Source organism: Geotrypetes seraphini, chromosome 7 (assembly GCF_902459505.1).
Source record: "Geotrypetes seraphini chromosome 7, aGeoSer1.1, whole genome shotgun sequence".
NCBI classification, from domain to species: domain Eukaryota; kingdom Metazoa; phylum Chordata; class Amphibia; order Gymnophiona; family Dermophiidae; genus Geotrypetes; species Geotrypetes seraphini.
In genome coordinates, this window is record NC_047090.1 from 105,265,814 (window position 1) to 105,292,862 (window position 27,049).

Consider the following 27,049-nt stretch of genomic DNA (forward strand, 5'->3'; position numbering starts at 1 on the left):
TGGCGGAGAGAGGAAGAATTGATTGTCCATTCATGAGGTTGCAGAAGACGACTCAATTTGCCCACTAGAGCATACTGCTCTCCTTGAATATAGACCGCTTTCAGAAAAGTGTTGTGAAGAATTGCCCAATTCCAAACCTTATGAGCTTCTTCACACAGGGGAAGAGATCCTGTTCCTCCCTGCTTGTTGACGTAGTACATGGCAACTTGATCGTCTGTATGAATGAGCACTACCTGATCATGAAGAATATGCTGAAAAGCTTTGAGAGCATTGAAAATCGCTCTGAGTTCCATCAGATTGACGTGATGTCAACGGTCCTCGGTGGACCAATGCCCCTGAGTCCGGAGACCATCGAGATGAGCCCCCCAAGCATAAGTTGAAGAATCTGTTGTGAGAACCTTCTGGTGAAGGGGGGGGGGGGGTTGGAACAGTAAACCTCTGGAGCGAATGAACGAAAGTATCCACCAGTGAAGAGATTGTTTTGGTTTTTTTTTTTTTAAATCTTTATTCATTGAATACCAAAAATAAGTGCAACATATTTTACAAACATTTTACACTTTAACAGCACTTAAAATCAGTCAAAATTATATTCTGTGACAAATACATATATTCCACCCCCCTTTTACATATCTAAAAAATGCACTCTAAATTAAAAAAAATAAAATTTCCCATCCTCCTCCCACCCACTCAGGACATGTATTATCAAAAGGGGAAATCAAGAATCACTCCTTGCAGAATTTTGTCAATGGCTCCCAAATATCCATAAACTTCGTATAATGTCCCTGCTGTATGGCCATCATACGTTCCATTTTAAAAGTGTAACACAGAGATTCCCACCAAAAAGTGTAATTTAACCGATTCCAGTTCCTCAAAATAAGTTGCATGGCAACCCCTGTCATTATAAAGAGAAGTTTGTTATTCCAAGCAGATATTTGGCTTTTAGCCCTCATTAATGTACCAAATAGGATGGTATCGTACGTCAAATGCGCTTTAACGTGGAAAAATGCAAGGTCATGCATATAGGGAAAAAGAACCCGTTGTTCAACTACAAATTGGGGGGGGGCATTGTTGGGAGACAGCAGACTTGAGAGAGACTTGGGTGTGCTGGTGGATGCATCACTGAAGCCATCTGCACAGTGCGCAGCAGCCTCGAAAAAAGCCAACAGGATGCTGGGCATCATAAAGAGGGGCATAACAACCAGGACGCGGGAAGTCATCATGCCATTGTATCGAGCGATGGTGCGTCCACATCTGGAATACTGCGTTCAGTATTGGTCGCCACACCTCAAGAAGGACATGGCGGTACTTGAGAGAGTCCAAAGGAGAGCAACGAAACTGGTAAAAGGGCTGGAACACTGCCCATACGCCGAGAGGTTGGATAGGCTGGGGCTCTTCTCTCTGGAAAAAAGGAGGCTTAGGGGAGATATGATAGAGACCTTCAAGATCATGAGGGGCATAGAGAGGGTGGATAGGGACAGATTCTTCAGACTGAAGGGGACAACAAGTAAGAGGGGGCATTCGGAGAAACTTAAGGGAGATAGGTTCAAAACAAATGCAAGGAAGTTTTTTTTTACCCAAAGGGTCGTGGACACTTGGAATGCGCTACCGGAGGAAGTGATCAGGCAGAGTACAGTACAGGGATTCAAACAGGGATTGGACGGATTCCTGAGGGATAAAGGGATTGTGGGATACTGAGAGAGGTGCTGGGATGTAACACAGGTATAGAAAGCTAACCAGGTAATAAGTATAGAAACCCAACAGGTCGTGCATGTGCAAGACCGGAGGGTTAGGACTACGATGGGAAGATAGGACTTCAATGAGAAACCAAGGTGGCAAGGGAGCCCCTTCTGGTGATTCAGACAGGTCGTGACCTGTTTGGGCCGCCGCGGGAGCGGACTGCCGGGCAGGATGGACCTATGGTCTGACCCGGCGGAGGCACTGCTTATGTTCTTATGTCAATGTCGCTGTATTTTCCAATATTTTGTTCACTTGATCCCAGATGGATCTCCAAAATTTAAGTATCAAGGGACAATAGTACAATAGATGATTCAATGTCCCAACTTCGAGACGACAGTGCCAGCATCTATTAGACTTGGAATTATCCAATTTCTGTAATCGGACAGGGGTCCAAAATGCTCGTTGTAACAAGAAAAACCATGTTTGTCTTATAGATGTAGACGCCGTACATCTCATCCTCCAAGTCCAGATTCGTAGCCATGGAGACGCAATAATCTGATGCTTTATCTCAGTGCTCCAAAGTCATGAAGAAAAGTCTTTGGTTTCTTATTCAAAAATTCAGATATTAATTTGTACCACTGAGCGGCCTGGTGTCCCAGGAAATCCATCTGGAAGCATAGATTGGCAAACTATACTGATTTTTAAGATTTTGCCAATCAAGGAACCCCTTCTGAATGGCCTGCTTCAACTGTGAAGAGATTGTTGAAGAGAAGGAGTTACTATAATGTGTTGAGAGAGTGGATCGAAAGCCTGTGCCCACTGAGATGCCAGGGTTCACTGAGGAATTCTGAGGTGAAGTCTGGCAAAAGGAGTCACGTGAACTGTAGAGGCCATGTGACCTAGGAGAATCATCATGTGTCTTGCAGAGAGTGAAGTGAGGGTCAACACTTTGTGACAAAATTGTATGAGAGTATCCTGACGTTGTAGAGGAAGGAATGCTCTGAGTGGACAGTGTCCAGTACCGCTCCAATGAACTGTAGAGTCTGAGAGAGCTGTAGCTGGGATTTTGGAAAGTTTATTTCGAACCCCAAACTTTGGAGGAACCAAATAGTCCGCTACAATAACCCCCTGAGATATTGAATCTTTGATGAGCCAGTTGTTCAGGTATGGGAAAACCTGAAGACCATGGCTGCGCAGAGCTGCTGCTACTACAACCAGGCACTTGGTGAAAACTCTGGGAGATGATACCAGGCCGAAAGGTAGCACTCTGTATTGAAAATGATGATTTCCCACCCGAAATTTGAGAAACTTGCAAGAGGCTGGATGAATGGGAATGTGAGTGTAAGCCTCTTTGAGATCCAGAGAGCATAACCAATCATTGTGAGCCAGAAGGAGATACAAGGATGCTAGAAACAACATCCAAAATTTTTCTTTTATGAGAAATTTGTTGAGAAATCTGAGATCCAATATAGGTCGTAGACCTCCCGTCTTCTTCGGGATAAGGAAGTAATAGGAGTAAAACCCCGTTCCAGAGGAACTTCTATGATGGCATGGAGAAGAAGCAGAGTTTGAGCTTCCTGAAGAAGAAGGGTGGACTGCGACGAATTGGAAGGATACTCTCTTGGAGGGGGATGTGATGGAATCTGAAGAAATTGAAGAGAATAACCCTCCTGGATTATTGTGAGCACCCAGAGGTCGGATGTGATTACTTCCCTCGTTGAAAAGAATGATGGAGATGGCCTCCTATGTGAAGACAGAGGCAGAAAGTTTGATGTTATGCTCTTTGTTAGATGGTCAAAAAGGCTGAGTAGATTTGGTCGCAGCGAGAGTCTGAGGTTTACGCAGACGTTGCTGTTACTGTGGTTTATTAGGAGGCGGCCTTGAATAAGGTGCTGACTTCTGAGGATAACGTTTCTGATAAGATGGAGGAGGCTGATAACTCTTAGCAGTGGAAGGCTTCTGCTTTGGCCTAACTATAGAGGCAAATGATTTCTCATGCTCAGACAAGCGCTTTGTAGCTTCCTCAATAGAGTCATCAAACAGTTCATTTCCCTGACATGGAATGTTGGCCAATTGATCTTGCAGGTTTGGATCCATGTCCACGGTGCATAACCAGGCTAGACAACGCAAAGCCACCGAGAATGCAGTGACTCTGAAGGACATTTCAAAAGCATCATATGCAGCCTGAACCATATATATGCGGAGTTGACCCAAAGTATGATGCATGTGTTGAAACTCTGTAAGCCAATGTTTTGGCAGATACTTGAAAAAAGTAGGCATGGCGTTGACCCAATGCTTCAGATAGGATGTGAATACAAAATTATAATTTAAAATCCAATTCGTCATCATAGAATTTTGATACAGATGACGGCCAAACTTGTCCATGGTCCTTCCCTCTCGACCTGGAGGGACTGTGGCATAAACCTTAGCAGGATTGGGTCTTTTTAAAGAAGACTCCACCAGAAGAGATTGATGGGATAGTTGAGACTTCTCAAAGCCTTTACAATATATCATCTTATAACTAGATTCCAACTTTGATGGTACAGCAGGAATAGATTAGGGGATATCCAGATTTCTTTTGAAAGTTTGACGAAAGATCTAATCTAATCTAATCTTCAATTTATAAACCAGATCATCTCCCTAAGGAGCTCAACTCAGTTTACAGTTCGTTAAAAAGAAGAGTAACTATGAAATAAAAATGCTATTTGTTAAGATTAGATGGATGGTACAGGTTAAGAGGAAAGAGTAATAAATTACTTACATTACTTTTTATCAGCTGAAAATTTTTGAAAACAACCAGGTTTTTAAACTTTTTTGCAATTAATTGGCCTAACAGCCCATTCATGGGTAATTTGAGAGAATCCCTAGGAGGATTAGGCATACCCAGTTCTTCTAAATACTCCTTAAAGTATTTTGAGTCAAACTCCAAGACAATATTAAGATATTTACTCATTTGACACAGAAACTTAGTAAAGGACACCAGGTCAGAAGAGGGATAACCCTGCTGAGGCGAACGTGAACGAGAACCTCTCGGAGTTCCTCCTACTGCTGAGAAAGAAGGTGACGTCTCTCTAGAATTCTGCAACTGAAGATCCAAATCCACAGGCAAAAATGTGGAAGAATGTCTACTTCTGGAATGAACAGGAGAAGCAGAATGTTTTCTTTTTGAGGAACAAATTAGAGAAGTAGGAAGATGTTTGGAAATGGACCTCGCAGGAGAAGAACTCGATTGATGAGAACTATGTACCTGCCGAACATGAGGCTCTACAGCAGACTGCCCAGACAAGGGAGTTATTGGCCTCAAAAAGTCTCGATGAACCTATGAACGAGGTCTACGATCATGTTACTCCCCTTCTTCGCAAAGCTCATTGGCTACCCATCTCTCACTGTTCTACCTTTAAAATATTACTTATTGCTTTCAAAACAAAAAACACGCATCAACTAGCTTTCATGCATCTTGCAGAACTCTCCGATCTAGTAATCAAAACCTGCTCACCATTCCTCCAATAGGAGAACTCTTTTACGACACCATACGCAAATCCATTTTCTCTGTCACAGCTCCCACACTGTGGAATGCTCTCCCCACTGATCTTCGTTTAAAAAACTCTTTAGATAAATTCAAATTCAAACTTAAAACATTCCTCTTTAAAGACGCTTTTACCTTATAAATACTATTTTCTTTGAAATTCAATTATCCTTTACAAAATACTTAAGGCAAACAAAACCCTTTTTTTTAATATTTAAATTTTTATTGAAAGTTTTATAGTCAAAAAATTAGACAATCAAAACAACTAATACAAAATACAAACAAAATACAATGAGCAACTAGCGCAGCAGTAAAATAATACATACCAGCAATGCAATTGTCACCCTCAAACCAACCCTCCCAACCCTCCAACCCCGCAGAAATACCAACCAGAACCCAAGAACAACGAGATCCCTCCCTGCCCACCCCCAGCCACCCACCCAATATCAAAGTACAGAGGACCAAACTCAACTGAACCCTTTAAAGAGAATCCAGAACGGCTCCGACTTTGAGCCAAGTAGAAGTATGGGGTACATAAAGGAGGCGTCGTTTAGCCACTGCTATCTCCATCCGCCCCAGGGGCAACAATCGGGTAAGCCAATCCGCATGAGATAGGGCCAGCTTATTCTTCCAATGATTAGCTATTAAGCATTTTGCTGTTGCCAACCCCTTGCGAATCAGTTTAGTTTGCCATGTATATTCCTGAATATTGGCCAAGCCTAGCAAATAATTCTGAGGAATTGCGCCCACAGGGCTCCCAATAAGATCTGTCAGGGTTTGCACCACAGCTGTCCAAAAGGGGCATAGGATCAAACAGAAAAAGAAAAAAAACTTATTTAAAAGGTAGGGAGGAGGTTTGAAGTAAGTGATTATACCACATGTATTCAGGATAAAGACTTGGAATAACATCTAAGTTATAGGAGGTCTCTTTACTGAGAACAATGCATTTATTATGATACTTCAACCTCTTAAACTAAACTACATTAATCTAAATTGATATAATTGATTTATTTATACATTAGGGTAAAAGTGCATGTTTAATATAAAGATGGTAGGTGCAGTTTACTAGTAACAATAGATTGTTTTATAAATAAGACGAGGTATAAAATAAATACACAAAATAAAACTTATCAAAATAATTTCAGTATTAGTTATCCTTTATACCCCCCTTTTTTCTTTTTTGATGCTTCCAAGTGACATCACTTCCTCTCACAAAACCCTTTTTTTTAGAAGTGACCTCCCCAGCCTAATTGTACTTCCCTCTTATTTTTATCTCGATGTATTTATTACCTTTTCTTTCCCATTCTTTCCTAATGTATCATGTACGTTCATGCATAAATATTTCCTTTTTTTTTTTTAGCTTAGCCAAGTTTTATTCTTTTTTAAACTTTTACTACGTATTATTGTAAACCATTTAGATACCTGTATGATAAACGGTATATCAAAAAATAAAGAAAACTTGAAACTTGAAGATGACCTCAGTTTCGACGAATGCCTCGAGAGATGGTGTGAGGATAAACTGTGCCTTGAATGATGCTGTATGGAACAAGTCGAATCCAGCCTCGATGAGGAATGACGAGGTGACCTCAACACATGCCTCGAAGAAGGTAACACCTTGTGTTGTGAAGTATTGGAAGCTGGAGATTGAGGTCACCTATATTCTCAAGGACTCGGTGACCTCAACACATGCCTCGAAGAAGGTAACACCTTGTGTTGTGAAGTATTGGAAGCTGGAGATCGAGGTCACCTATATTCTCAAGGACTCTCAAGGACTCGGCTCCTTGAATAGAGCGTTCAGGCTGGACTTGAGGCACTCTCAAGGACTCGACTCCTTGTAATACTGCTGAGTGCTCAAGCTAGACTGCAGGAAGCAGGGTCGAGGCAGGAGTCAATTTTATACATTAGGGTTACCAAACTCCTGATGCAGAATAGTTTCCAACATATTCTTCAAAGCCGGCACCGAGACCAATGGAGCTGGTGTAATTGGTGTGGCTATAGACTCCGAGGAAGAGTGTTCCCTCAATTTGGAGGCACGCTTCTTTGGAAGCCTCGAAGTAACTGGCCTGACTAAGCTCGGTGTCTGAGACTCCTGAAGGGCTTGTTTAGACAACTGACCTAATGAAGACACTGAGGATAAAGGCCCCTCTGGAGATGACTTGGTAGATTTCATCGAGGACAAGGGCTTCCCCACTGAGGAGGGTTTGATTCAAGCCGAGGCAGAAGTTGAGGTCAAAGCTTTTAGCCCCGCAGAAGACTTCATCGAAGTCTAGGTCGAGGCTGAGGACTTGTCTGGAGTTAAATCCATGCTCCCGTCGTTTAAGGGTTCGATTTTGAAGTGTTGCACAGCAAGCGCATGACTCAGGGCAGTGATCTGGCCCTAAACACTGAATACACCACTTGTGTGGGTCAGTGAGAGAGATCGTGCACTGACACCGGCTGCACTTCTTGAACCCTGTAACTGGTCGGGACATGGAATGGAAGACGGTCACTGCTAAATCGAAGCCCGCAGGCTGAGGCCGCGGAACAGGCCCCGCTGTGATGCAACGCCCCAAACAAAATACAAAATCTTTTTTTTTTTTTTAGTACACGCGCAACACAACAACCCTGTCAAAAATAAGAAAACACAATGAGAAGGCACAAAAAGAACTAACTGGCACAGAGCCTTGAAATGAGGGCTTCTCAGCTCCGCGGAAAACTTAGAGCTGAGGAGACGCGCACCCTATGTCAGGCAAGAAGACACTCGTGCATGTGCGGTGCAGCAGTTGCGAACTTTCTAAAAATTCTTCAAGCAAGTCTGCTTGTGAAGCTGTTCGCATCGGTGCTCCGTGGTTGACTTCATCCATATGTGAGAATATGCTGCCTGCTTGCCCTGGGATAATCTCTTTTCCATTGGAATAGACGGGACATTATAAACAAATGGGACGTACAAAAGCAGTCCCCAAAAAGCTAGGGCGGGCTAGATGCGCCAGCCCATAAGACCAAGGACCCAAAGGCAGAGCCCTGTCTCGCCACTACATCCACTCTGTAAAACTTGCAAATGTGTGTAGAGAGAACCACGTTGCCACCCTGCAGATCTCCTCAAAGGAGAAAGCTCTAGCTTTGGCCAACGAAGAAAGCACACTACTGGAAGAATGCACGTTCATGGAAAAGGGAGAATATAGGCTGACGCAATGGCCTTACAGATCCAGGTGGAAATCATGGCCTTGGAAGCGGGAGCACCCCGCTTAACAGAATGAGTCATCACTAACAGAGACATGAAATTCGTTAGGGATCTAAAGGTAGCAAAGAAGCACTCTGCACACAGCAAGTTTTCTCAAAAAGTGATCTTGTGTCCTGGGCAAACACACTTCTTGATTAACATGGAAAGCCAAAATCACCTTCAGCAGGAAGAAAGGAACCGTACATAGGGAAATCCTAGTCTCCGAGATGTGGAAGAATGGTTCCCTACACAAAACAGCCTGGAGTTCTGAGACAACAACCAGAAACACGGTCTTAAGCGTCAAGTCCAAGAGGGAAGCATCATAAAGGGGCTGAAAGGGACCCTTGTTGAGACTAGACAGCACCAGGTTGAGGTCCAAGGAAGGAATAGACTGCTTAACCAGCGGTCTGATGTGACAAGCCCCTTTCAGAAATCTAGCAACATCAGGATGAGACGCCAAAGAAGAACAACGATCCCGGGCACTAAAACAAGACAGCCAAGCTACCTGGACCCGAAGAGATGCTACAGTGAGGCCTTTATCAAGACTAACCTGAAGAAAGGCAAGAATCACCAAGATTGGAGCCGAATAAGGGTCCACCTGTTGGGAAGCCTTCCACATATTAGCGTAAGTAGAAACTGTAGATGACTTCTTAGACGTGAAGAGTTTCAAACCCACATCAGAATAGCCTTTGTGTTCTAAGGCTGAACGCTCAAGAGCCATGCCGAAACAGCAAAGCGTCCTGGGTCCAAAATGCAGACCAAACCCTGCAAAAACAGGTCTGGATGAGCGCTCAGTCAAAGCCGTGACCCTTGCAAAGATGCATCAGATCTGAATACCATGGTCTAAGAGGTCAATCTGGAGCCACCAGAATGACGCGGCCCGGATGGACTGCGATCTGTCGAATGACCTGTCCTATCATGGAACAGGGAGGAAGATATACAGGAGAAGCAACTGAGGCCATGGCTACACTCGAGCATCGATACCCTTGCTTCCGGGCTCAGATCTTCAACTGAAGAAACATTTCACTTTCTCATTCTTTGCTATGGCTATGAGTTTGAAGCTGAGCCGACCCCAGTGCCACACTATGATTCAGAGTTCTGCTGAGGACAGGGCCTACTCGCCCAGATCCAGAGTCTGTCTGCTGAGGAAGTCAGTTTGAACATCGTCGACTCCTGCCAAATGCGCTACTGATAGCGCTTGAAGGTGGCATTCCACTCACAGAAAAAGAAGGCGGGCTTCCTGAGCCAGAGGAGTGGCTCTTGGTCCCTCCCTGGCAATTGACATAGGCTACTGCTGTTGTATTGTTGGAGAAGACCCTGACCGCTTGGCTATCCAAAGTCTTCTGCAATTGTACCAGAGCCAGCCAAATGGCTTTCAGCTCTAACCGGTTGATTGAATATTTCCTCTGAAAGGGTATCCAACACCCCTGGATGGGACAACAATTGCAATGGGCTCCCCAGCCCCAAAGGCTGGTATCTGCCCTTTTTGTGATTTACACGCCCATTCCCATTCATACCCTTGGTTACAACATTCCCTAGCTACTTTTAAGTTTGCATGAATTAGTCATGTTTCAGTCACATATACCATATCATAGATTTCTTCCCTTAAAAGATCAGCATTAATGGTACACTTATTTCTGACTGACTGAATGAACATTAATTACTCCTATCCTTAATAATTCAATGCCCAATTATTTCTCATAGCAAAAAATCCACTTGCTTAACATATCTAACTCCAGCGACTTGTCTTCTGAATTTATGTACCATGCTACCCAACCTTCCATATTTTCCTTGACCAATTACTACTGGCATAGAACCCATCTCATACTCTAAGTAATTTATACTTGTTTTGTCAGTATTTTTGTATTACCTGGTAGAAGGGATAATAAGGGATTCGGTCTTGGTGATTTTTCCACTTGGTGGCAGCTTCTCAATAAATACATCTAGGTTATAGAACTCTGTATCTTGTACTTCTTGCTGGCTTATTTCCTGAGAGCACAGAATAAGAGAAAACACATCAATGCTTCAAGAAAAGCTGGCAACTTCTAAAACTAGAATAACTATTGGAAACATGGTATTTTAAGAAGTGTGTGAAACAAGGCAGGCTGCAGGAGAAAAGTATATTAAGAACATAAGAATAGCTTTACTGGGTCAGACCAATGGTCCATCAAGCCCAGTAGCCCGTTCTCACAGAAGCCAATCCAGGTCACTACTACCTGGCCAAAACCTAAAGAGTAGCAACAATGCATGCTACTGATCCAGGGCAAGCAATAGCTTGCCCCATGTCTTTCTCAATAACAAACTATGGACTTTTCCTCCAGGAAACCCTTCTTAAAACCAGCTATGCTATCCGCTCTTACTACAACCTTTAGCAATGTATTCCAGAGCTTAACTATTCCTGTGTTAAAAAAAAATTTCCTCCTATTGATTTTAAATGTATTTCCCTGTAACTTCATCAAGTGTCCCCTAGTCTTTGTAGTTTTTAACGGAGTGAAAAATTGATCCACTTGTACCTATTCTACAGGGCCTAAGAATATCCTCATAAATTTACTATCTAATGTCTTACATATGGCATATATGGACATCATGAACTCATACTATAATCTATTGCTCAAACTGTTAAGTCTTTCAATAATCCTCTTTCCAATGTTAGAAACAGTCATAATGATACATATTTGAGTACACTTATCACGACTTTATAATATGCAATAGAAAAATTAAGGAAATGCATCTTAAATGGCTAAAGTGAGAAATTTTCATAAAAAGGGAGTTGGGAAACTTACAAATGATACTGTATCAGATACACTGTCAGATGGATGCTTACTCCCCAAGCTTTGTGTCTTTTCAGGTACTTCAATCTGGTTAGAAAAGGATAGAGAATAAAAAAATGTATTCTAATAACATTTAAACAGGTACTGCCCTTTAATTATCAAATAACTGGTCTACTGGCTAGCCCTTCCTTAGTGCAAGAGTTACGCTTTGTAATGTATTGATGACTACAGAGGAAGATTAGTTACTCACCTGTAACCGGTGTTATCCGAGGTCAGCAGGCAGATAGTCTCACGTGTGGGTGACATCCCTGGCATGCAGTGGCGTACTTAGGGTATGTGGCACCCGGGGCCCATCATTTATTGACACCCCGCCAATGTAAAAAAATATTTTTTATAATGACCATGAAACGGAATAAATGATCAGAATAGAAACAGGCAGTGAAAATTTTTTTTTATTGAACCTCATATATGTAACCTTATTCCAAACATAACATAACATAAATTATGTCTAAATTGTCATGACATCAGAAGTACATATGGAGTAGTTGCAGGTGATGCTTGGGACAGTTCTGATTGTGTTAGTTCGGTTTTATGTGCTTTTTGAATAGAAGGGTTTTTATTTCTTTTTTGAAGGTTTTGTAGTCTATGGTCAAGGTCAATAGGTTGTAGAGTTGGGGGTCGAGTGTTGCAGCTCGAATGGCTAGGAGGTTGTCGAACAGTTTTTTCTTTTTGGTTTGGTTGGAGGGTGTGTGAATGGTGCATGAGTTCTCCTATATCTGGTTGAGGTGGATTGAATTATTTAGCTAAAGAAATTAGTTACCCCCCCATTCCACACACATTAATTCTCTTCCATTTTTGTTCCCGTTATAAAAAAAACACTGATAAGTTCCCAGAAAAAAATACATTAAAATAAGAAGTGAAAACAAAGGCCCCTACAGATAAGAACATAACATAAGAATAGCCTAAATGGGTCAGATCAATGGTCCATCATGCCCAGTAGCCCATTCTCATGATAGCCAATCCCTGGTCAAAACCCAGAGTAGCAATATTCCATGCTACCGATCCTGGGCAAGCAGACACTTCCCCCATGTCTTAATAACAGACTATGGACTTTTCCTCCAGGAATTTGTCCAAATCTTTCTTAAAACTAGCTATGCTATCTGCTTTTACCATAACTTCTGGCCACTTAATTTTTAAGATTAGATCTTTCCTTCCAAACAGAGACCTTGCTAGATGTCAAATACAGCACAAGGTAACTTCACACGGACTTAGCTGTGCAGGAAATGTGAATCTCCTCATACACCCACCATATAGTGCAAAAATGTGCAAAGATCTGTTTTTTTCTTTCGATCACTACATAGCCTAATGCCACACAAGCAGTGCTGTTACAAACATATTCTGAAGGTCAATGCTAAGGTTAACAAAGTTTCCTTCCTTGGACCAGAAGGAGATACTGACAAACCACTGGAAAAGATCCCAAAACAACGACCCAGGAACAACACCCAAAGACCCACTCAGTGTGTGAACCAGTTGAGTGGAGTGGACTAACTGGGGGGTGGAAATGGGCCCGGAGTTTGCTCAGCAATTTCCCAGACCACCTCTTCCTCTCAACACATTGTCACGCTGCCACCATCACCACCACTAGAACACCTCACCGGGTAGGCCAGCAATGCTTATAAATTTTATAAAACACATTATTATATTTTCTTATAAAGCACATATTTTAACTGAACTCTCTGACATCCTCAGCCTTTCCATTCACAAAAATAGAAGGAAGAAAAGTTCCCATTTCCTGCTGTCTCATGTTCCCGGCCAATACAATATTTTTCTTCTGCAGACCCTTCAAAAGTCTGACCAAATCCTCGTTTCACTTGCATTATAAAGTACTGAGGATGCGCGGTACCGCGTCATCGGATCCAGCTTAATAGTTGCTTTAAATACTTGGAATAGTTATAATTTACTTTAATGTTAATCTTAAATAAATAAGTACTAAAAGTACTTAGCTGTGCAAAAGACTCTTATCAATGGGGGTAGAGTCACCAACATGTTTCGCCCGTATAATTCAAAGGGCTTTCTCAAGGCTACCACTCCCTATCCACTAACACCATTCAACCCAACCATTGCGTCTAAGAAGGAAGTATTCCAAGTATTTAAAGCAACTATTAAGCTGGATCTGATGACGAATGGGAGGATAAAGCCCAGCACTATGAGAGTAGTTTGAGTGCCTGGTGGCCCGCTGAGGACCAGTAAGACAAGCTGTAATGTTGGATGAATGAAGCACGGCATGAATGTGAGATAAATTCTTGCATTTGATTATATGAGATATTAGTCTAGTATACTAGCATACAAAGCAAGGGGGTCCATAAGGGAAGGAGACAGATGCCAGACCATCGGGAAGGGTGGGAGGAAGTGGAAGGAAGGAGAAGAGATGCCAGAGAATGGAGGGGGAGGGAGAGATGAAAGGAGAGGAGAGCTAGGGGGTACTCCTCCGATCCCTTTTAATATTTGGAGGGTGTTAAAAAAAATATCAGCCCCGGATGCCACATATCTTAGGTATACCACTGTACATTTCCAAAACTCTACTGTTCCAGATCATATTTACCCTCATGTATATCCCCTGTGTATTGGAACAATTACGGTAGTATAATTCTTTTGTGCCACATGCTGTAATTTCCAAATATTTATTAAGTGAAGTTTCTTCATTAGATGTCATAACTGTATTTGGTGTGTCTCTGACTCTGCTCTCCTTCTCTCCCTGAGTGGTCCACATTTGCCGCCAAAGTCATATTAAAATCTCCCTCCCTTCGTCTACTATGATTCCTTTAACAAAGTTTAACATTTCTTCTCCCCCAAACCTCTACTAGAACTCATATCAGCTTTGATTAGATACATAGATATTAATAAATGCCATTTCTTGATTCTGACATTTATTTTTGATAGTAAAACTTCTTCCTTCCCCATCTTGATAGCTCCCGTGCACTGTGACAGCAAAATCTTTATGCACCATTAACATCATTACTACCACTCCTGCTGTGGCGTGCAGTCAGGGCTTTCAGGGTATTTAATGAAGGCCTTGACTACAGGCTGATGGCTCCCATCTCCTCTTTCTTACCACTGTGCGCTGCTTCCTCCCAGCTCCTCCTCTGTGCCTGCCTATGCTGTGAAATTGGGAATTCTCTACAGACACAGAAACCCTTGAATGCCGAAGGCTGACCAATCCCAGGTTAGCACAGCATTCAGGCTCCTCCCCCATGGTGTCCTGCTGTACTGGAGAACATTGTGCCATCGGGGATTCAGTGCCCTGAGTGAATCCTGTAGGTGTTTTGTTTTTGCTTTCTTTTAAGTTCATTGGTTGGGCTGGCAGAACATCTAAGCCTGCTGACCAATAAAAATTTTTTTTTTAAAAAAGCCTACAGGATTCACCAAAGGCATCTAACCACATGAGATGCTCCTGTGCTAATTGCTGCCTAGCTCAGGTTTGTGCTTTTCTTGTCTGACCTGGCCTGAATCGTTCGTCTAGGAATGTTTGTGCTGCAGCCTGCCACTAACATCAAGGTTGTGCAGCAGGCACAGCCCCAGGTAAAACTTGTTTTTTAAATTTGTAGAGGGGAATGAAAGGGTGCCATTGCTTATCTTTGTCTTTCACACCACAATCGAGGCATGAAATCCAGGCAGGGGAGGAAAGGGAGAGGATTGGCTCCTCTGAACTCCTACGGCCTCTCTGAACTCCTACGGCCCCTCTAAATGGAGCCTCCCTCCTTCTGTTAGCTAGATACACACCCCTTTATGTCATGATTATCCCTGTCTCTTCCACTCTTCATTATAAGTCCTTTTACAGGAAGGAGGTGGTATCCATTGAGGGATTTGTTCAAGTTTCATATTGATTGCTGAAGTTTCCAGAGAGTTATCAGTGTCCAATGGGTGTAAAAGTTGAACATCATCAGTGTAAGCGAATACATTAAAACCAATGGATTGGCAGAGTCATCAAGGGTACAAGAAAGATAGTAAACAAAAGTGGTGAGAGAATGGACCCTTGAGGAATGCCATGAGTTGCTGAGAAATTTCTTGAAGTAGCATTGTTAAAAGGCACAATCGAGGAACAATTAGTGAAATAGGATCTAAACCAAGAGAGGACTTGATCCTTAATGCCAATAGTCTCCAATCTATCTAAAAGGAGGTTATGGTCAATTGTATCGAAGGCAGATGAGAGATCAAGAGAAATCAAAAGGACAGATTTATGGTGATCCAGATAGTAGAGAATAGAGGTAGATATGCCAATTAACGAGTGTTCCGTAGAGTAATACTGCCTGAAACCTGTTTGATTAGGATGTAGAATGTTAGTTTTTTTTATAAATTCAGATATTTGTTTGAATTCCACCTTCTCTGTCAGTTTTGCTAGGAAGGGGATGTTGGCGATTGGTCTATAATTTGATTTTTCATTAGGACTGATTTTATGCCAGTTTCTGGCAAGAGGGTACCCTAAGAGTGTGATAAGACAAGCTTATCTGCGAGCTAAATTTGCCCAATGTGACCTGATATTGATGGGTTCCTCAGACTTGGAGAATTTAGAAGGTAAAATGCCATGTGTACTACATATTCTAAAGTTGCCAATAAATTAGTAGCGTGTATGCGGAGATATTGGCCAAAACTTCAGAAGCATTCAAGTTTACAAGAATTCCTGATGACAGCATATAGTTAAGGAAGAATGATTGGGCAAAAATTAGATTTCCAAAAATTTGGTGCTAGGTACAGTGTTATGGTTAGGAGAATACATAAACAATGTGAGAGATGTCAATGGTGCCCTCTTACGATTGAAGGGATGGCGTAGCAAATTCCAGGGAAAGATCTTTTGTTAAAATTGAGATATACTGATTGTAACAGTAGGTCAAATAATATATGCAATTCTCTGTCCTTGTAATCTTCTATATATTGGGCGAACTAGTAGATAAGACATGTCAAACCCTCTATCCAGGCAAATGGTTAATCCAACCGTACTCTGTAATCTGTAACTCGTATGAGGTTTTTTTTTCCTTTATTTTAGACCCAACTTCCCTTGGAGGTGATGGACTCTCTCTCTTCAATATGTGGACTCTGATTGGTCATATATGTGGAATTATTATACATAATTTAATATAATTATTTTCTTTTTCAATTGTTAATTTCTTTAGATTGTTGTTAAACAATTTGTGAAAAATATAAATAAATAATAAAAAAAAAAAAAAAAAAAAGAGAGAGATCCAAGATGGCGACGGAGTAAGTCACCCTTGAAAGCTGCTCCTGCTTGGTTTGGCGATTTTCTTTCATTTAAGAAGTTCTTACCTTAACTATGCCCAAGCGCAGGGGCAAACAGAGAGGCGTTCTTCCAGCCTCATCTGGTATTTCAATGGGGAGACAGGTGGCAATTACAGCATATGCCACACCGGCTGGATCGGGTGCATCCGCTGACCGAGGGGGGCAGACCTCGGTCTTGGAGAGCGAAATTTCGCTTAGCCCTGTGGGTCCTGGAGCTCCTCCGCAGCCCGGGAGGATGTCGGGGACGCCGTCGGCAGCGCAGGAGGTGCCGGAGACGAATTCTCCGTTGACGCTGCTGAACTTACCCCTGACCCCGGAAGTTATTCACGGCTTGCCGACTCTTTTGCAGTCGACAATGGAGAACGGAGGAGCAGTTGCTGGTGAGGATGCAGGGACAGAGGAGCAGCGAGCTAATGGGGTATTCCCCGGAACATCATTGCCCCCCCCTCCTCTGGTAAAACCTGAAGTCATCGATATGGAAGCTATTTGGAGTGGACTTGAGTCAATACATAAGGTATGCTCTCAACTTTTTTCTTCAACACAGAATACTAATTTACAAGTTAAAACTTTGGAAGAGAAACTCCAAAAGCAGTCCAATAGAACGGATAACTTGGAAAAATCAATCTCAGAAATAAAGGCTTCCATGAATTTACATTTAAAGGAAAAATCTTTGCTGGTTAGAAAAATTGAAAATTTGGAAAATGCAAATAGAAACTTAAATCTTAGACTGTTGAACTTTCCGGTATCTAAACTTCAAACTCCAAGAGATTTATTCAATTCCTTTTTACAATCAGTGTTGAAATTTCCTGAAAATAATATGCCACCGCTTCAAAAGTTATACTATTTGAATATTCCCAAAGAAGAGAAAGGCAAAGGGATTGTATCAGGAGACTTGGATCTCACTGGTATGCTAGAAACATCAATTCAAGAAGAAATAACTGTTAGAGCAACTTTACTGGTAACCTTTGTTTTTCTTCAAGATAAAGAGGCAGTTCTCCGTTTATTCTATAGGACTGAGAATGTGGAATTTCACGGTTCCAAAGTTTCAATATTTCCTGACGTATCTAAATTGACGCAAGCCAGACGGAAGAAATTCCTGGCATATCGACAGTTAACTTTGAATATGGGAGCAACCTTTCAGTTACGTTTTCCCTGCAAATGCTGTCTTACCTATCAGAATGTTAGATATATATTTTATAATCCGGATCAGTTAAATTTCTTTTTAGAGGGTAAGACGGAATTTAGAGCTCCAGATCCTTCCATACAGTCCTCTATCCAGGCAAATGGTTAATCCAACCGTACTCTGTAATCTGTAACTCGTATGAGGTTTTTTTTTCCTTTATTTTAGACCCAACTTCCCTTGGAGGTGATGGACTCTCTCTCTTCAATATGTGGACTCTGATTGGTCATATATGTGGAATTATTATACATAATTTAATATAATTATTTTCTTTTTCAATTGTTAATTTCTTTAGATTGTTGTTAAACAATTTGTGAAAAATATAAATAAATAATAAAAAAAAAAAAAAAAAGACATGTCAAACTCTGGCCCATGGCGTAGTAAAATTTGGCCCGCCAGACACTTTCAACTTTCCACTTAAGCTGGCCCACCGGTACAAGCGCTCAGCAACACATTCAATCTGCCTCGGTCCCATACGTCAGAGGAGGGACGGTTCTGCAGCAGAGGGAGTGCTGCGGAGGCAGACTCTAGAGCCTTTACTGGCCACTCTCCCCCCCAGCCACTCTCCCCCCCCAGTGATCGTCTCATGCCGAGTGACCCCTACCCCACAATACAGGAAAATGTTAAGTGCCCTGTGAAGGGGCTCACTTGCAAGCCTTTTCGATCAAGGAGGAGCGGAAAACACCTTGGCATGCAACCGGCAGGTATGTTTCGGGAGACGAGGGTGTGCAAACCTCAGGATGCAGTTCTGCCCTCCGATGGCACTTATAAAGAGGCTCCTGTGGGCGGTGTCCAGACCTAGGCAAAAGATTGCATAAGTCTGCAGAGTGTGAAACTTGAAGGCATTTGAATTATTATTATTATTATTATTATTATTAATAACTAGGAACCTTGCTTGAATATACCCTCACTGCAAACCAAAAGGAAAAAAATATATATTTATTACCCTCCAGAGCTGGTGTTAGACAGCAAGCGTGAACTAGAATCTAAAAGAAAGAGGAAAAGTATTTTTTTATTTATTTTGTTTACATCAAAGAGCCGGTATGGGATTGGAGAGCTGGTAACCCTAAACTTCTACTAAGACTAAGGGGTCCTTTTATTAAGGAACGCATTTAGCGTGCACTAAATCAGTTAGCGTACCTTAATAAAAGGACCCCTAAGTATCTTAATAAAATTTGGCCCGCGACTTAGCCTATGTTTTAGATTTTGGCCCCTTATGTGATTGAGTTTGACACCCCTGTAGTAGATCAATAAAATTACACCTGAATAAGCAGAAGTCTAGAATATTAACAGAGAATATGCAGGCACCTTTAGTTCAACATTGGATCCATTTGATGCATCGAGTGGAGGACTTATGCTGGTGTATAATTGCTCAAACTGAGCAAGGGAGGGAGGATGGAAACACTGAAAAAGCTTTAAATATAAAAAAACAAAGGTGGATTTATAGGTTTTCTATGGTAGAGCTAGAGGGTTTAAATACTGAGCTGGAATGGCTGTCTTTGATCTGACCAGGATGTCTGATTGGTGGGGGTGAAATCAGCTGATTCTATGGGTTTAAATAACAGCAGGAAGATGCCACTGCCATCTTAACTCAAAGAAGTATAATGGAGTCAAATGGCAATGGGCGGATCTGGTAAGAGTTTTTTTGATAAAAGTTAGTAGGAGATAGAATCTTTTTGATATCAATATGTAGATTGTGATTAAGGGGTTACTATTATAATTTTTATTTGTAGGGGAGGATCCTTGAAAAAGCTTTGGGCAAAACATGTTGGATCTAGCCCTCCCAGATCGTACCGAAAACGTTTTAAGATACATGAAATCCTTTAAAGTATAAAGTAACGTTTACAAGTTGAAAGTTCAAATAAATATATTACATAAGAACATAAGCAGTGTCTCCGCTGGGTCAGACCGGAGGTCCATTGCACCCAGCAGTCCGCTCACGCGGTGGCCCATCAGGTCCAGGATCTGTATAATAATCCTCTATCTATACCCTTCTCTCCCCTTTTCCTTCAGAAAATCATCCAATCCCTTCTTGAAACCCAGTAGCGTACTCTGTCCTATCACACCCTCTGGAAGCGCATTCCAGGTGTCCACCACCCTTTGGGTGAAAAGAACTTCCTAGCATTGGTTCTGAATCTGTCCCCTCTCAATTTTTCCAAATGCCCTTTCGCTCTTGTAGTTTTCGAAAGTTTGAAGAACCTGAACCTCTCTACTTTATCTATGCCCTTCATGATCTTGTAAGTCTCTATCATGTCCCCTCTAAGCCTCCTCTTTTCCAGGGAAAAGAGCCCCAGTTTCTCTAATCTTTCAGCGTATGAAAGATTTTCCATACCTTTTCAAGCGCGTTGCTCTTTTCTGAACTCTCTTGAGCATCGCCATATCCTTCTTAAGGTATGGCGACCAATATTGGACGCAGTACTCCAGATGCGGGCGCACCATCGCCCAATACGACGTCAGGATAACGTCCTTCGTTCTGGTTGTAATACCTTTCTTGATAATACCTAGCATTCTATTCGCCTTCTTAGAGGCCACTGTACACTGTGCCAACGGCTTCATTGTTTTGTCCACTGGTACCCCTAAGTCCTTCCCTTGGCTACTTTCACCCATTACCAGCCCTCCCATCGTATAGCTGTACATTGGGTTTCTGTTTCCTATATGTAAGACTTTACATTTCTCTACTTTAAACTTCATCTGCCATTTATTCGCCCACTCTCCCAGCTTGTTCAGGTTCCTTTGTAAATCTTCACAATCCTCCTTAGTCCTAACCTCACTAAAAAGTTTTGTGTCATCTGCAAATTTTATAACTTCGCATTTCGTCCCTGTGTCTAGGTCATTAATAAATATATTGAACAGCAGCGGTCTGAGTACCGACCCCTGCGGAACACCACTCGTGACCCTTCTTCAGTCCGAGTAGTGGCCCTTCACTCTTACCCTTTGTTTCCTGCCTACCAACCAATTTTTGATCCATCTATGTACGTCTCCTTCCACTGGTTCTTCAGTTTTCGTAGTAGGCGTTCAGGAGGCACCTTTTGGAAATCCAAGTATACGATGTCTAGGGGGGCCCCTTCGTCCATTTGTGGGCCTGTGATGACATATCCCAAAGTTAACATATTTCAGTTAATAAATTAAAAATAATTTTTTCTACCTTTATCTGAACATTTTATTTTTCCATCATGTTTGTTCTAATTTTTATCTTCTGCTTTCCTGTCTTTTCTCTGCTAATTCTCCTTCAATCAGCTGCTGTCCATTTATCTTTTTTCCTCTCTTGTTTTGCCCCATTCCGTCACTAAACTTACTTCTGACATACTAGTTTCTCTACTCTTTTTCTTTATTGCTCTCTGTTCACTCAAAATTTACCCTCTCACCCTTCTTTATATTTTTCAGCTACCTATCAAATTCTATCTCCTATTCACACCTATTAGCTCTCAAAATCCTTATCTCACTTCCTTCCCCAGCTTTCCATTTCCTTTCATCTTTAACCTACTTCTACCCCTTGAAATCACTATCATCCTCTCATTCCTTCCCCCCCCCCAACTCTTCCACATGGTTCCAATATTCCTAGCATCTTCTCCTTCCACCTTTCTAAGTCAGCATCTGCTGCCTCTTTCTATCCACTCTGATAATCTGATCTCCCTGTTTTTTTTCATTCAATCTTTATGGCCTTTTTCTCTTCCCCCCCTGCCTTCCTTCCCCCATGGTCCAGCATTTCACCGTGACTTCCCTCCTTTCCATTGTACAGCATATCTCTCCTTCAATCTCTTCTATGGCTCAATCCAACATTTCCATCTTTTGCCCCTCATCCTCCTATGCATCTCAGCCACTGTCCACCATCATTCTCTTTCTCTCTCATACCCTGGGTCCAAGATCTGCCATATTCAATACCTCTCCCTTTCCTCTTTCCCATTGTTCACCATCCCTTTTCCCCTTGCACCCAAGGTTCAACATTTATCTCCTCTCCTGTCCCTCTTCCCACCCCTAGCATATATCCCCTCGTCTCCCTCTATGCAGCACCTCTCCCTCCCTCCCTTCATGTCCAACAATTCTCTCTCTCTTCCCTTCCTCCCTCACTCACATTGTCCAGTCTTTCCTCCCTCGATCTAGATTCCCCTGTGTCTACTTTAAGGAGCTTCTCCAAAAGCTCAGGCCCGCCCAGCATTGGTGCATATACCCAACAGCTGGAAGGGTGGAAAGCTCCATGGCCCTTCATCTCCCTCTTTCCCTTAAGTTAGCTTCTTCAAATATTGACTACTTGTCACTTTACTTTTTCTTCCACCTATTTCAGTTTGTGCCATAAATCCTGGATTTCACCTTACGTCGGCTCCACGGCATCTGTGATTTCTTTCCACATGGCTCATCTCACTCCTGAGCTCTGCCATCCAGTTTTGTATCTGTCTTAGTGATTGCCACACCGATCTTCTCTCTATACTTCTCACAGTGAACCTGTCTCCATGCTCCTTCATGCCATGTCTGAACTTCTTCTCACCCTACATGTTGGACCTGTGGCAGTTTTTGTGTCTTCCGCATCATTGTAACTTTTCTAACTGCTTGCAGGTGCTCATGGGGGACTTCTGTGTATTCATTCACAGGTTTCCTGAGTTTTTTATTAGCTGATTTGTGGGGGGGTATTTAAAGCTCTTTTTTCTAGCCCTATCAGAGCTTCACTCTGAAGCAGCCATATCCACCAATGATATCATTTCCTCCATTTAAGATTATTTCTATGTATATGGGATTAAATATACAGATCTTCAGTACAGGCTGTAGAGTGACATACTGAATTATTGATTATTGGCTTCAGGAATGTTGCTTGCTCTGATATATAAAAATTGCCTGCAGAAACTTGCCAATTGCACTAAGCTCTAAAAATGCAGATATGGCATCCTGCCTCTAATTAATAGTCATGACCAGATGGAACAAAACAAATATTAAAATAGTCAGACATTTCATGGCATAGTCCTTAGAAATTGATAATAGCTGAATAGTTGAATGATATTTACAAACTGTTTTGCAGCAAATTACTAATTATCTATGGTAATTGGAGGTGCTGAGACAGCCTAACAGACACAAAAGTCCAGCCATTAAAAAGAAATGTGGCCAAGTCTGGCTGAAATTAAAGAGACCTGGATGTTCAACTCTTGTTTATTGACAACAAAAGATCCTATGTATTCACTAGGACAGACCATCTATTCTGAGATTCTCAAACAATAGTCCTCAAGTACTGAGCAGAATCTTATCTGTGCTAAGAGTCAACTACTATCTTTTATTGCAATGATTAGAACATTCCTGGATGTGTTACATAAGCAAAAAAACATGTGCCCAGCTGAACCAGTTTAAAAAAAAACTTATCTTCCATCTCAGAACCAGATAGAACTAGTCTGATCGTACATTGTGACTGGATTACTTACCATTATCAAACATTAACCTCTGTAGGCAAACAAGACAATTATAAGGATTCATCCCTAGCTTTTTAAGAGACATCTTCCCTTTACTCTGGTTTTTCACCTGTGCAGGTAGCAAGACCCTCTCCATTTTCCATCTCTCATCCTCTCTGTAAGCAAGAAACCCTTCTCTATGAACCTCAAGAATCACCATCACCTTTCTCCTCTGTAAGCAAGACAATATCATTGTATAAATCTTATACAAACTCCACAATATTACATTACATTAGGGATTTCTATTCCGCCATTACTTTGCAGTTCAAGGCGGATTACAAAAGAATTATCCAAGATGTATTACAACAAGAACTTACAAAAAAAATTGGTCATTTTCAAAAAGAATAAGAAATGGGTAAGGTTATTTGTTTGGGGTAGTTGGCTTTAGTGAGAGGTGGAGTTTGAGACTTGCGGTATTATTTCTTTTTTCAGAGTTTTCTTGAAGAGTATGGTCTTTATTTCTTTTCTAAAAGTCTTGTAGTCGAGGGATGCCGTCAGTAGATTGGCGATTTGGTTGTCTAGTTTGGCTGCTTGAGTGGCCAGGAGGCCATCATATAGTTTTTTCCGTTTGACCTCCTTAATTGGGGGGTATGAGAGAAGTTCTTAACATGCAGTATGTGTACCCCAGGGGATACACAGCACTGTCATCTCGTGCTCTCCTGCCGCATCCTCCCACTCTTCTGCAGATGCCACTGCGACCGTCAATTTAGCTCCTGTACCCCTCCCAAACTAGCAGCCTCAGCAGCATCTCCTTCTTCCAGCTCTATAGCCAGACACACCTTTTCACAAAGCCATGTGCAGGCTCCCAGCATGCCACCAAAACCAACCCAGAAGCCTTCCCTCTGACATCAGAGCTGACGTCAGAGGGAAGGCTTCCAGGTCAGCCACTTGAAGTGTGCAGGAGCCACTGTCTGCAGCCCTGCGAAGAAGCAAGTGCAGCTGAAGGCATGAAGGAGGCCCTGAAGGGAGCGAGCATGTTGGGATAAGGGAGAGAGGGGACATGAATGAGGGACAAAGGAAGGAAGGAGGAGGGACAGAGAAGGAGCGTGAACTTGGGACAAAGGCTGGAAGAAAGGAGGGCAGGGGCATGGACTCGAGACACAGAAAGGAGGGAGAGAGCACGTTTGGACACAGAAGGGAGGAAACAAGGGGCAAGAACTTGGGACATAGGAGAGAGCCTTTTTGCGGATGATACCAAGATTTGTAACAGAGTAGACACCAAGGAGGGAGTGGAAAACATGAGAAAGGATCTGCAAAAGTTAGAGGAATGGTCCAATATCTCGCAACTAAAATTCAACGCAAAGAAGTGCAGAGTAATGAATTTGGGGTTTAGAAATTGGAAGGAGCCGTATGTACTGGGAGGTGAGAGACTGATCAGTACAGACAGATGGGGAGAGGGACCTTGGGGTGATAGTGTCTGAAGATCTAAAAGCGAAGAAACAGTGTGACAAGGCGGTGGCTGTTGTCAGAAGGATGCTAGGCTGAATAGAGAAGAGACGTGACCAATAGAAGAAAGAAGGTGTTGATGCGCCTGTACAGGTCGATGGTATTGAGTATTGTGTTCAATTTTGGAGACCATATCTGGCAAAGAACATAAAAAGACTTGAAGCGGTCCAGAGGAAGGCGATGAAAATGGTAGGAGGTTTGCACTAGAAAACGTATGAGGAGAGACTGGAAGCCCTGAATATGTATACCCTCGAGGAAAGGAGGGATAGGGGAGATATGATTCAAACATTCAAATACTTGAAAGGTATTAACGTAGAACAAAATCTATTCCGAAGAAAGGAAAATTATAAAACCAGAGGGCAAAATTTGAGGTTGAGGGGTGGTAGATTCAAGGGTATTGTTAGGAAATTCTTCTTTACGGAGAGAGTGGTTGATCTGTGGAATAACCTCCCAAGGGAGGTGGTGGAGAAGAAAACGGTGACAGAGTTCAAACGAGCGTGGGATGAACACAGAGGATCTCCAATCAGAAAATAATGGGTATATATTGAAGGAACTAGGGTTGGTACTGGGCAATCTAGTATGGTATGTGTCCCCTGTGGACATTCAGTTGAGGACGAGCTGGGGAGGGCTTTGATGGCTGAAATGGTTAAGATGGGCTGGGATAAGCTTTGATGGAAACTCCAGTAGATAGAACCTAAGCACACTACCAGGCAGGGGATTGAAAGAGATGCAAGAGGGAGGAATGTTGGACATAGTGGTGGAGGGAAAGGAGGGAGAGATGTGGTATGGTGCTGGAGAGTTATGATAGAAGGAGAAATGTTGGGCATGGGGCTGGTGGGCAGGGATAAAAGATGCTGCATATTGTCCAGGGAATGAGAGAGGGAGAAATGTTGGATGTGGCAGTAGAGGGGGTGGGAGAGATGCACCCTGGATCCCTCCCTTTCTTTCTTCCCCCCCACTCCCTTTGCAGCAAGGGAGGGAATGAGAGAGTTGGTAGACAGTGAGAGAAAGAGAGAGATGTTGAACATGGTGTGGAGGAGAGGAAGAAATGCTGTGCAGGAGTGGGGAGGGGAAAAAGAGGGGAAATGATCCAGGATAGAAGGGAGTGAGGATGCTGTACATTGGGAGGGAGGGAAGATAGAAATGCTGAACCATGGTAGGAGGAACCAATGGACAGCAACCACTTGAAGATGAATTTGCAGAAGACAGGAAAGCAGAAATGAAACTGAAACTGATGGAAAAATAAATCTCCAGACAACAAATGATAAAAAAGGAATTTATTGACTAAAATATGTTAGCTTTGGAAAATGTATATAGCAGATGTCTTTGTATTGTGTTCAACAGAAAAGAAAATGCATTTCTGGTTTTATTTCTCCAGTGTTAAAGTACTTGCTGACCCTTGCTGTGGCTGTTTGGGAATCCCCAAGCACTGCCAGCTGAGGACCTCCTCCAGAACGTCCCTCCACCAAGCGTAGCAGTCGCTGGCAGCATCTCTGAGCCACTAAGGTGCTAGCATCTGTGACTCAGGGATGCTGCATGCCAAGCTTGGCAAAAGGGACCCCTGGCCACCTTCACAGGAAGTCCTTAGCTGACAAAGCTTGAGGACCTCATCAGTTGGAGAATTTATGTATTGTTAATAAGATTATATTGTGTGTATATGAAAAATGAATGGAAGAAATTTCATTACAATTAGTACTATTATTATGGGGGTGGGGGTCTGGGGCAGAGCTTGGGCAGGTCTGGTGGTGGAGCTTGAGTGGGGGTACTCAGTTGATGTTTCTTAAAACTTAGGGGGTACTTGGTTTGAAGAAATTGAGAAATACTGATATATAACATCATTGGTAATATGGACCTTCCTTCAAGGTCTTTCGAAAGACAGATTACTTTTGCATTTTCCTGAAGTGAGGGGAATGAAATATAGACTGGTTTTTAGAACTAGGTTCATATATAATGCAGTTTAGGTCTGGAATGATCTTCCAGAAAATATTTTACTGTGAATAGGGACAAAATTCTGATTTTCTGATTTGTTATTTTCCCTGGGAATGCCTAGGTCTTAAGTTTTAGTTTGTAAGTTATATTAGAAACATAGAAACATGATGGCAGATAAGGTTCAAATGGCCCAGCTAGTCTGCCCATCCGCAGTAACCATTATCTCTTTCTCTCTCCGAGAGATCTCATGTACCTATCCCAGGCCCTTTTGAATTCAGACACAGTCTCTGTCTCCACCACCACTTCTGGGACACTGTTCCATACATCTACTACTCTTTCTGTAAAAAAGTATTTCCTTAGATTACTCCAGAGCCTATCACTTCTTAATTTCATCCTATGCCCTCTCATTGCAGAGTTTCCTTTCAAATGAAAGAGACTCGACTCATGCGCATTTACATTGCATAGGTATTTAAACGTCTATATCATATCTCCCCTCTCCCACCTTTCCTTCAAAGTATATAAAGTCTGTCCCCATACGCCTTATGATGAAGACCACATACCATTTTAGCAGCCTTCCTCTGGACTGACTCCATCCTTTTT

The 27,049-nt window shown here is 42.3% G+C and overlaps 1 protein-coding gene across 3 annotated transcripts in view; it reads right to left on the reverse strand.

Annotated features, from left to right (window-relative positions):
• PACS2 (phosphofurin acidic cluster sorting protein 2) overlaps positions 1-27,049 on the reverse strand; it is a 474,262-nt gene that overhangs the window by 166,463 nt on the left and 280,750 nt on the right. For all 3 annotated transcript variants that reach the window (XM_033952202.1, XM_033952201.1, XM_033952200.1), the window contains 2 exons: positions 11,186-11,260; positions 10,273-10,391 (listed from right to left, as the gene is read on the reverse strand). In XM_033952202.1, coding sequence (XP_033808093.1) covers positions 10,273-10,391; positions 11,186-11,260 — 194 coding nt within the window. The remainder of the gene's footprint in view (positions 1-10,272; positions 10,392-11,185; positions 11,261-27,049) is intronic.